Source organism: Rhopalosiphum padi, chromosome 2, assembly GCF_020882245.1.
Source record: "Rhopalosiphum padi isolate XX-2018 chromosome 2, ASM2088224v1, whole genome shotgun sequence".
Taxonomy (NCBI): Eukaryota; Metazoa; Arthropoda; class Insecta; order Hemiptera; family Aphididae; genus Rhopalosiphum; species Rhopalosiphum padi.
The window spans coordinates 67,789,165-67,802,312 of NC_083598.1; the positions used below are offsets into that span (position 1 = coordinate 67,789,165).

The window sequence follows — 13,148 nt, forward strand, 5'->3', positions numbered from 1 at the left end:
CCTGATGCAGTGGACGCTGGCCGGTGTCGCAAACAACATCTTGGCGGTGCTGACGAATCTGAGCCTAAGTTAATGCGGAGCATATTGCAGGCCGTATACGAGTGTCGACTGACCGCGGCCACGCCGTGACAAACGCGCGGTGAGACGGACGACGGACATCTTGGACGGTTATAGGTTATTGGACTCGATTGTCACCGAACCGTTGGTGTCCTAGTGCCTGAAGTACGTGCTGTTCGCGTTCTGGTCGTCACTCGTTGACTGGACACGTACCTAATCCGGAAATCGTCGGCCATGCGTTGTCCAGCCGAGGCGTGCCCAAAACGTTTGCCGAGCGTCTTGCCAATGCGGCGCTGGCGGTACCTATGCAGTTTGATGCTGACGTGGTACGCTAAGTGGCAGCTCCGACGTATCGACCCGTGACCGTACGACGCCGTGGACCTGGTCAGACTATTGTTGATTTTTGCCAACACGCATTTCATTACCGAAACGACTAGGACGTTGACGCCAGTAGTCGTCAAATCGACGGTATATATTTGACCACGCCCGAATAGCTACCAAACGTAATATTAGCAATTTGGGGAAGTAATGGTAATTAGGTGGTGGATGTAAACCTTACGCAGTTCCCCTCTGAGTTGCGATACCGCACAAAACAAAAAATAATATTAATATAACGTCGCATTATTCATTTATAATATTATTTAATTTATATTCGTATAGGAAATACACTATGAAATATTAAATCTGTTACCTACGCGTAATACACACAAGCAGCTTGGCTGTTTTTAAGTATTTAAATATCCGGTTTATGATATAACAAAATTATAATTGAATATGATATTATATATCATATTTTTTAATAACGATAAAAATGTTCCAGAAAATAAGTGTTAAAAGAACACATACACAGTTCTAGCTACTGTTTTAATTAGACATATTATTTTGTTGTCTCCGTTTAGTAATAAGGTACGCAACTAAGCAAATTTAATTTTAGAGTTAAGAGGAATCATACGTGTACAAATATAATTTAAAAATGGTCGTAGCTCACTAGAAAATTATAACATATAAAGAACACTACAATGAAAGCACAAACATGTTGTTACCCACCTTTTAGTTTGGTAAAGGTTAATTAACATTAATATTAAAACTTTAAGAGTTAAACTGAGCTGCTGGACGTAAATGAGCTGTTGCATACTTTTAAGTCCTCTTTATTATATTCTGTTTCTTGAATTATGATTTTTGAAAACTTTATGTGAAATTTTTTAGATAACTAGGTAGTTTATTTGTTAATAGGACATTTTAAAACTAATCGATGCACCTCATGGAGTTATCTACTTCACATTTATTTTGGTTCTGTAGTTTTGATGTTATCATTGCCGGAATTCATTACGAGACGCACGGGTGGCTCTGTAGAAGTTTTTCTGAAAATATAAAGATGAAATGGAAGACAAACCGAAGAATGAATGACACGGAAATAGTTTCCAAAATGGAATATACTTAGCAAAAACCGAGATATTAAAACTATAATACCTGTCATAGTAATAATATTATGATAAACTATATAACTGTTATAAACCAGATAACAAAATAATATGTTATAATTATTATAGTGAATAATTAGTGAATCTCAAATTTAAACTGTTTATCAGTCATGAAGATATGTCAGAAATATATGAAGCTGTGGATGCAGGTATTCCAGTCCTAGAATTCCTGCTTTTCTGTGACCAACCGAGAAATATTGACAATTTGGTTGATGTCAGAATAGTGATATTTGTGGTCTTATTTTTTTGTTACTAAATATACGTTTCAAATTTTGAATAAAACTAAAAAACAATTCGTATAACCATATGTTTACATGTATGATGTATCAGAAAAAGGCTAAAATCGTTTCTGAACGATTCAAACATCGATGGTTATCTGATGAATTGGTGATTTATTGGATCGAGAACATTTTACGTCACAACGGTGTATCACTGCACCACATTTAAATTCTCACATTTTAAATCTAACGAGGTATCAATATTTTTTGGCTAGTATAAGTATCGAATTTTCATTCATTGTGTTTGTCGTTTTGTTTATAGTTTACTGTAGTCTGAAAATGATAATGATGTATGAATACAATTTTAAATATTTCTAGTGTCAAAAAAAAAAAAAAAAAATTAATAAAATTAAATTAAACAAATAATAAATGACCAATAGTTATTGCCTCTCCTATCACCTATTGATATTTCACTAAGGTTCATTGAATTGTTATTTTAATATGTTATAGCAAATATGGTAGTATTTTTAATTTAGTTGTCTAATGGATCTATTAAATTTGCGTATTTAGATATTTTTGCTTAGAATTTAATATATTATATCAACTATAGTTGTACTGTATTACCCGACGTTAATCGAGGATAAATGAGATCTGTGCCGAATTGTAATAAGTAACTTTTTTTAATCTAATTAAACCATTTGCAAGCAGAATTAAACAAATATGTTTTGGTTCTGATTTTCATATTATTATTTATAGTGGGTTAGTCACTCTAAATTAACTGATTCAATCTATTATTATTCTTTTTTTTCCATCAATCGTCCAATTTGTCGAGTATTTTTTTAATCCTATAAACTTAAGCCATACATTTATCTTTTATTATTTATATGTAATATCTGCTATCCATGGTTTCCATTCTTATACTCATACGACCTGCCCGGAATCCCCAAATAATATGCGTACTCAATTTGGTGCCAATTGGTTAAAAACTGTCGATTAAAAAATGCGTCGTTTGAATTACATGCGGTATTAGTAATATCTATATTTTCTTATTATCAATAATTTCCGTTTCACTTGTTGAAAATATAATCTCAATTTTTTTGGTTAAAATTGGTTATTTTATTTATTAAAATTAATGTATTGTAAAATGGTCAAGTCGTTCAGAAGTTAAACAACCATAACAGTAAAAGAATAAAAATTATATACATAATATATAAAGTTAAGTGTATATGATAAACATTATGGATCAACGTAATGCATTTTTGAAAATTTATGTTTTTGATAACATAAATTTTAAGTATCTTATATACCTTTAGATGGGTATATATTTACATATTATATTGAACGATATTGATCGATTATTAGAACGTAAATTAAATAGGTATAAAGCACATAAACGAAAAATATAATAATAAAATATTTTACAGTAAACGAATTCAATTTTTATTCCGTCAAATCATAAACACATTTTATGACTGTACCTATAAAAGAATAACAGTTATATATAGTTGAATATTTTAAACCAAATGAAAAAAAATAAACTGTATATACAATGTATTTATTGTATTAAAACGTTGAAAGAAGAGTAGGCCGGTTTACCTACTGTAGTATAGTAAAATAATACGTTATGGCTCTGGACAATGTTGAAATTTGTTATTATTATTATTACTATTATTACTTACTATTGTATTAAAACGATACAAAATGAAGCATGGATGGACGATTATTGTTTTGGACAATAACTTTAATATTTCCGTAACATGAATAATTAATGTAACAAAAGAATAAATATTATAAAGGTACTTCCGATATTGCAGCAGGCATGATTTTATGCACTAGCAGTGATTTCCGGTCGGAAGAACATTATACGTCCTAATTAAACACATATTTCTGACAGATTTTTTAAACACAACAAATTATGTCATCTTACGTAGACTTTTGAATTATTTATGACACAGTTTCGAACGTCAAACTTTTTAATACAACACGTATTATAATTATGTACCCTTATTTATAGCGTTTAATTCTTTTTGGTTTGTCCGTAAAATATGTAAAATATGTAATTTATATTATATAAAAAAATAAGTGGTGTTATTATTATATAAATTGGTAAATTATGTTTGGATTAATTATTATGTTTTTTGATTAATCGAGTTGAATGATTGGCATGTACCTACCAGTTATTGGATGTATGCTTATATATAATACCATAAGGTATTTGATGAAGTCTGAAAACAATGGTTTCAAATAAAGCGAACAAAACTTAGGATCAAAGTCAAACAGATCGTGTTTGTAAAATCTAAATAAAAACTTTTATAATAAAACTATAAAACATCGTATTTATAGATATTTATTAATTTCCTCACCTTAGGAAATGGAAGAAATTCAATTTTATACATACAAAGATGAAAATTGCGTGAATTCACTTAGCTACAATCCCTTTTTGTAAGGTAATACTATTATTAGCATAATTTTCAATTAATTGATAGGAGAGGGTGACAAGATTTTCTTTTATTGTATATATATTTAAATATCATCATATTAAATATCTGTTCGTATAACTTAAATTAAAATACAATTTTCAATTACTTAGATGCATACTTAGTTTCTTTCAAAAGCGTAATTTAATTTCCAATATAATAAATGTCTCCAGACAAAAAGTTTAAGTAAAGCTTAAGTCTATTCGTGTGGGGCATAATATTCATCCTCATAATAAGCTTAAATACTTTATAGTTTATTGATAAAATAAGAGTATAAGACACTCAAGAAATGTATTGAAATAAATTAAACAAAAATCCGATAACTTCTATAATATTATAATTATTATGATGCAGTATTAATACAGATAATTGGTCTACCAAAATTATTGAAAATCACTTAAGTAGGTGGTATGTGTAATATTTCATTAACATTCGACATCCAAAAAATATTTAGCAAAACGAAGGATTTCCTTAATTTCCAGTTCGAAGCCTTGAAAAAGCAATATATAATAATAATAGCTGTATTCTGAGTTGTATTGATTTTCGTTACTTAAAAAAACTTTTTTACCCGCAAACATTTAAATATCAAACATTATCTTTTGAACAAATTAGAAATATAAATGATTAACTTGATATGATTTAAAATGGGACAAAAAATTTTGATTGAACATATTATTGAGCTATAATATTGAGCTGTATTACTATTCAGACTATACGAAGACAAGCACATTAGATGATTTAATTTGATTTTTTATAAACAAAATTGATAATGCAATACAAAATAGAAAAAACTTGATTATATATAAAATATTTAAACAATATTAAATTAAAAAGGAAGAATTTTTTACTATAATGTATACTCTATGTGTTAAATTTTAATTTAATGGTCAATGATACACCATTGGACTCAAAAAAAGATTCTGAGTGAAGACGGTTTGTCAGTCGTTATAACTAAATATATTTTATAATATGATATTATGTATTTATATTACTACTATTAAAGTAAGTTAGTTTACTATTAGTAATACGGTAGGTTGAATTAATTTTTGTTGAAAACGTTGCAAAAGTTTTTTTGTTTGAATAAGATATAATATTCGTCAAAAGTTTCAAGTTTACCCACGAATAATATTTTTAAATTACAACCAAATAATTAAAATCCTTATTCTTCGTTTACATATATAATTTCGTTCAAAAATGACTATAAAAAAAATGTACTTACATATTTTTTACACTTTGATAACAGTAATAGTATTTAATATGAAGATACTCATACATTTTTAATTTTTAGGTATGGAAATTGAACATCTTGAAATTCTTAAGTACGAAATTATTTGCAAATTTTAGCAATATTGACGAATAATGTCAAAATATAAACTTTATAATATTTTCATAAATAATATTTGTGGATTTACTCTGAACTTATTTAATTTGAACAATAACTACTTATGAGCATAACTTAAAACACTTGTAAAAAAATATTGTGAGCATATATTTTCATTATTTTTAATTATTAATGAAAAATTTATAAGGAATCTTGTATTCAATTTTTAAGTCTATTGATCAAGCATTTTTTGATTAATATAATATATATGATGTATAGAAAAAAAACAACTAAAAAAAAAGACTTGTAATTACCCCTCGGCATATTATATTATGTTTTTTTTTTTTTGAGTTTACAAGGGAAGAATTGTTAAATGAACTTCATAACTAGGTTCGGAAATTGATGGAATGGTATTCTAAATATTCATCAAGAAATATTTTTAAAAATGTTATTTTTTACTAGAAAAGGTCTTGAAAAACGCGTTCCTGTCCTCATTCGAGGAAATTTAATTTTGAGGAAGAATGAGTATCGTTCAAATTTCAAATCTAGTCTATTTGTATATGAATGGAGTGCTAAATATCTCAAAAAGTTACGAGACGTTTAAATTTATCATGGATTGGTTGGCTGGCAAGACCTATATCTGGGTTTCTTCGTGTACTATTTTTTTTTAATTATTCAGGAGAAAAAATTGTAAGTAAATTTCTAAACTTGGTTCGATAATTTACGGAAATAATATCCTAAATATTCGCCAAGCAAAATTTTCAAACATGTTAAATGTAAAAAATGTACATACGCGTGTACCTATAGTAATAATAATAATAATAATGATATTATGATAATAATATAACAATATAATAATATTATACTTTAGTGTTGCGTAAAAAAAAAACACGACATTTTATTTTCCTTAGGATTCAAGGTGGAAAACACTTGTCCATTTTTATAAGTCGCATTTGATTCCGAGACTATGCTATAACTATTTATCATGCAGAATTTCAAATAATGAAGAGGAGACAAAGCCGAATATAAAGTTTATTATATGGGAAACGAGTTTTATTTTACGACTATATAATATAATATTATATATCTATACGTATATGATAAGGTTTTTATTATCTCGTATATGATCATACAGTATAATATAAAGTATATACTTATAAACGTGGTAGTGACTTAAGCAGAGCTTACAGTTCTCGTGATATATATAACATAAAAGTGTGGGTGGGACTAGTGCGCATTCAATTTTTGACAATACACTGTTGTCGATAGCGTACTATTTATATATATATAGCCATTAAACCTCGTTGTATATATATATTATAAATATTGTGTACAATGCACTTTCGCCCACACGATATATTATTATATTCACTTTACCTGTATCACGGCCGTACATATTATATGTAATGCAACAATACCAGCATATAATATCAAAAGCCTTGTTTGCCGCTGCCGCGCCGGGTTGTAGGTCGGGAGGACGATGACAATGAAAAGGAAAAGGGGGATCGTTAACGTCGGATTTAGTATCGGCAAAAACGCGTAGGTCAAATGCAAAAATCTCTTCGAGCGTGTGCGTATATGTATATTTATATTTATTGTCTAATAGGCATATGGTTACGCTGATGAAATTCAAATAAAATTATTATTTCGAGACAAGTTCACTAAAGATTGTTCGTTGGTTTGTTATACTAATATTTGGTAGTTATATAGGAGTTAATGAGCGCCAAAAACCTATAAAATAGGAACATTTAAAATGATGTGAAATATGCGGGAAAATGTTAACTTATAACTATTATAATTATAGTGTGAGCTATGGAATTTGCATATTTTTGAATGATGACTTAAGACAGCTATGTGACATAGAAATATGTTTTATAACATGGCCGAAAAAAAATTGTTTACCATATTTATTTCTCTTTTTAATTTATAAGTACTTATTTATTTTTTTTTACAAACGGGATTTATGATTTATTTATGTATAAAATACAGTATATTTTATATTTATTTTGTCATTCATAATTGTTATTTCATTTTTCTTTTAAATAGTAAAAATAAATAGCTAAAATTTGTCCACAAAAGTGTAGATAGACGAAGTAGTATCAGAACTATAATATAATAGAGGTGGTTTTAGTATACAATTGTTGATAGTTCATGGCTAACCACAATGTATAATTTCAATTTTAATGATAATGGTGGTTGAAATTCACCATCATTAATTCGGTTATTAATCAGCAGTTACTTAATCACAAATTCTACTGAATGGGTGTGTAAATGAGTGAGTACTACGATTCTCCTTTTGGTGCAATTATCAAGTTCACAGTATTTTAAATCTATTATTCAACGGCGATATAACTTTGTATACCTATATGTATAATAATTGTATATAATACCAATCTTTGCCTTTTGTAACCATCATCCTATATCCATCGGTTTATCACGTTCAGACATCAACGTAGTTGTGTGATATAAAAGTTCAATGTTTGTATTTACCTGTTTAAATTTTAATTATTTTCTGTTCCACCGATTTTGCGAACACCGCAAATAATATAGTACATCATAATAATCCGTCGATTATAATTCTAATTTTCCCTCCCTACGCGGTCGATTAGCATACGGATTCGTGTTTTACAGATCCCAACAGTGACACGTTAATTGAGACAATGAGACAATATCTATTACTTAAATAAGGACAAATATTTTAGTTTTATTCTATAATTATATTTAGATGAAATATATATATATTTTATGGTTGACTTAAAGTATTATTAGAATAGACCATACTCGTGGGCTATGAGTGCGAGCTGGAAGTTCTCAGCATGTCGGGATAATTCAGTGCATATATCCAACTTCAGTATACCTATAAAATACATATGAGATGATATTGAATTTGTCTCATTCTGCTCAACGCGATGTGAAGGGTGAATTTGAAAACGGGTCTTACAACCCTTATCGATGTCACACACCATTAATGTTTTACCATAATTATATATATATATATTGTAAATCGTTGACCGCCAATAACTCGTTAACGTGATTAATTTACGTTTTGTTTATTTCTTGTGTGATTTTATTTAAATATCAATAATATTGTTTTTTGTTTTTTTTTTATTTATTAAAAAGTAAAATTAAAAATCTGAACATACAAAAAAAGTACAATAAAATTCCAACACTACCAACACTTGCATCATCCTACCACTACAATGCATTTAATAAAAACTCGTTTAATCACGTTAACCCTCTCATTTCCAAACTATCATATTTTAAAATTACCAAAAAACCCTCCCCGTCGACTCAAAATTAAATTACAACGGTATCTTCTAAAATATATCCAACCCCGTTTGACAAGTTTATAGCGGAAATATCAATGGATGGTGTTCTTTTTCTCACATCGTCACATCCACAGTTTTATACGTTTAATAGCATATTTTTACTTGTATAGTGTTTTCATTATGCGTGATTTATTCACACCTCGCTACTCGGAATACCTGTTGGAAGTTGAGATTCGACGACGATGGTTTGGCGATAAAAAAATAAAAATCCTTTCCGGATGAGCGTCGTAGAGCAGTGCGGAGGCGCCTCACATACGCGGGCGCCGTCGTCGGCGGCGGCGGCGGTGGCGGCGGTAGCAGCGACGACGATGACACATGACCGCCACCTCGACGCGGCCGTTAGTAGTTTCCCGCGGACCGCCGACGTCGGACGACAATTGCCAACACCCGACACGGAGACGCATCACACGACAATCGTTGCGCGGCGCGCGTGTTTCGAAACACCCGTTTGAATCCGTCACACACACGTTTGCAGTCGGTCGGTTTTCCCGCGTCGGTGTGTCTTGCGCGCACGCGCGCCATCCGCCCGTCGTTCAGTCGGTCCGTCTGTCAGTCCGTCCGCTCGTCCGTCCGTCCGTCCGACAGTCAGTCAGTCAGTCAGTGCGTCAGTCCGTCCGCGGGCCAAACCGTAGCGATACGCAAGATTTCGCCGTTTTTCAGTTCTGACACGTGCGCGGGCGCGCGCGCGTGATCGCTTGCCAGCCCGATCGCGATTTCCGTCGACGTCGCACAATAAGAAAATCTACAACATCGTTTCGACGACAATCGTCTCAACACGATATTGTCATAATAATACATAATATTGTGAATCGCACACGTCGCGTACGCCGCTCGCCGTTCGCCGTCCGTACCGTTAATATAGTAATAACGTACCGTCCGGTTTTCGGTCGTCAAGCTGTCGTCGTACAGGAGCGACTCGTCGGTGGCCGGCGGCGGCGGCGCGAGCAGCACCGGAAGCGGCTGCTATCCGCACAGCGAGTACCACGGTGGCGGTAACAAAACGTACCGGCACAAGGGCCGGTCCAAGTCGGCCACGTGCAAGTATGTGGACGACAAACCGAAGAAGAAGAAAAAGTCGTCCGCCGCCGACTCGTCGTCGTCCTCCAACAGCGTGTCCTTAGCGTCCATACCCAACACCATCAAGCTGTCCATGCTCAACAGCGGTCTGTTGCCGTTATGTAAGTTGTGCGATGCGCACGAGTTTTCTTATCAATTGTCGTTCGGTATTCGTCCTCCGTCTATATCATAGTTCGACGCCGCCGCCGCCGATGCGGATAGAAACGTAGTAGGAAATTATCATACGCACATATTAATAACATATTAATATATATAAAATAAATGCTCATAACGTATTACATAACAGGTACCTGCGACCATTCGATATTGATGGTATAAATATAATATTATTATACGTACAGTCGTCGGCGAGTAAATGCCTAACCAGATTATCGAGCAGGTGCGAATGGTGCAATCCCGCGGTGCACATATCCTACTTTATATTATAATATATCATGTTGCTCGTTATAGGTAGTGTGGATATCTTATTATGACCACATCACCTTGAATAATTAAAACGATTCGGGTACACCATCTGAGCAACTCGTCCATAATTCACATGAAACATATTTAATGCTCCAGCTAGGACGACTACGGCGTGGCGTCTATAATGGGTCACAACGAATTGTTTATATGTATATTGTATATATATATGTGATGGTTACGTGCCATATAAAGTACTAAAAAAATGTACACTCTTTTGTTCTTGTATATAAAAATAAATATCTTTCGATTGCTGAAAAATCCGCGGTTAGATATATTTTCAGTCTAAACTAGGATAAATGACTGACCTGTAGTAACTGCAACCTCAATAGTGTTATATAGAGATTTATCTTTACTTTTAAAGGTCTATTTTATAGTGTGTATATTTGCTACTTACTAGTTATATCAACAACAACAACAACAAGAACAAAAAAATAATAATAAAAATAAATCAAAGGATTAATTTTGTTCTAAAGTAACTTTCTAGTGTATCTCGTCAAAGAACATAATATAGGTCACTGGTGTAATGAATGTAATAAATTTGAATGTAGAAATAAATCATTGTATACGAAGAATCGATTTTGAGTGAAAAATAAAGAATAAATATCATCATCTATTTCAAATTTTTAAATAATAGTGTATTATTTCATGCGTTATGTTATATTAATTTGGAAAGTTGAATTGATTTTTAACAAAAATATTGCATATAATTTATAACTCAACACATACTTACGTATAGGTTCGTGGTATAAATAACTTAAATATAGTCAAAATATTTTAAAAAACATTATAATTAATAAAAAATAATTATATACGAAATCATGAAAAGTAACTATCAATTAATAAATATTAAGTAAGATTGATGATTTTTGTATTACAACAAAATAACTAATAATTATTGAGGAAAAATTGTTATTTAATTAACATTAAATATTGTACAATATTTTCAAAATTTAAACTTGAAACGTTTATAAATGAATTCAATATTTTTAAATTGTAGAAGAAGTAATTTATGAAACATTTTTTATTACATATTTAAGAAAAAAGTTTTTATCAAAATAAATAATCGGAAAAATGTACACAACTTGCTTAAAAAAGCTATAAATGATATCATCATGTTTAGAAAATGATAAATTAAATATTTTATAAAATTATCGAGTATCTACTTGTACTCCTTATTGAATAATTACAACAACAAAACAAATTCCAATTTGAGTAAATATTTTCGTATTCCAACTGTTTTTTTTATTAGTTTTTCCCAATTATTAAGAATAATATTACTACGATTTTCATGTTTTTAACTAAAGCACCTATTTTAAGGTTTAATTGATCATATTACTATACTATTTAGATTGGTCACATTTGTAATTAAATTTAATCTTTAAGATTAAAGCATATTATCTGCTCAAAAATATGAAGTCAGAAAAAGATCACATATTATAGTAAAACATTAAAATGTATACATATTTAAAGCTTAATTCAGAATCTGAATTCTAAAAAAAACAAACTACATATAAATACGTAAACCACAATCATAAAACATACATCTGAACTTTATGGTTTTTTTAATGTGAACAGAATTTAACTATTTAACAATATAATATATAGTACTCAGAAAATTGTGTAACACATTTTTTTATATAACATTTTACACATTATGGTTTATTGAAAATAAGCAAAGAAGGAGGCTGTAAAATAATATTAAAATGTTTTAACTATTTTTTTACTAAAAAGTAATTACCGATTCTTAGGTTTATGACATTTATGGTCTTGTGCATTTGTCATTCTGTAAATTATAATATGAATTATAAAGTCATAATAAAGGAATATAATTTAGTTAATGATTATTTATATATAGACGTATATACATCTAACAATCAAAAATATTATGGGTACATTCATATTATTACAATTTAAAGTTGATAATTATACTCTACAATTACTTTTATCATTCATGCAAAATATCTATTTTGATATAATTTAAGTATTAGTTTTAATGAGTTATAATATTTTTATCAGATAAATAGTTATAATTCAATAAATATCCTTTGAAAAATTTGGTTTTTTTACGATCATAACTTACGGATATTACTTGATTTACATATTTAATTATTTTATAATACTACGATTTTAGTATCACATTATAGTGAGGTTTACCCGAATCAATGGCTTGTTCCAATTTTTATTAGTAGTCCCCATTCAACCATTACACAGAACAGCAATCGAGATTTAAAATTGGATTGGAACATTATTCATTAGCACCAGCCAATGCTATCCTTTTTGTTTTGTTTTTTTGTATTTTGAAAGTGATACAGCTTTTTTTAAATAGGAAACCTTACAAATTATACTAACTAATTCATAAAACAAACTTAATCGATTAAAATCAGGCTTAAACTTTCTTTTCTTTAACATTTAATTAAAAATAAATATATATCATCTGTAATCATTATTTTTATATTTATATTTTAACATAAAATTATTTTTTTACGATTATCATAAACCATAGCTCAATTTTATAATTATGCTTACCTAATTGAAACAGGTGTCAATACAAATTTAAGAAGTTTCTTTTAAATATTTTTAGTACTAAAAATATTTATTCATCATTTTATTTTATTATTTGTTGTCAAATGTAAATTTGACACACGTTAACTTTTCTTTTTTAATTTCCCATTATTGCTTATTACTTAAACATAAATATATATGTCTAATAACAAACATAATAG

The 13,148-nt window shown here is 29.8% G+C and overlaps 1 protein-coding gene across 3 annotated transcripts in view; it reads left to right on the top strand.

The window, feature by feature from the left end:
* The first annotated feature begins 9,186 nt into the window (after window positions 1-9,186).
* Window positions 9,187-13,148, top strand: part of LOC132920451 (receptor-type tyrosine-protein phosphatase kappa) — a 128,203-nt gene continuing 124,241 nt past the window's right edge. Inside the window, exon 1 of one of the 3 annotated variants that reach the window (XM_060982854.1) lies at window positions 9,187-10,061. In XM_060982854.1, coding sequence (XP_060838837.1) covers window positions 10,034-10,061 — 28 coding nt within the window. In that variant the 5' untranslated portion in view covers window positions 9,187-10,033. The remainder of the gene's footprint in view (window positions 10,062-13,148) is intronic. The other 2 variants (XM_060982856.1, XM_060982855.1) reach the window with 2 other exon arrangements.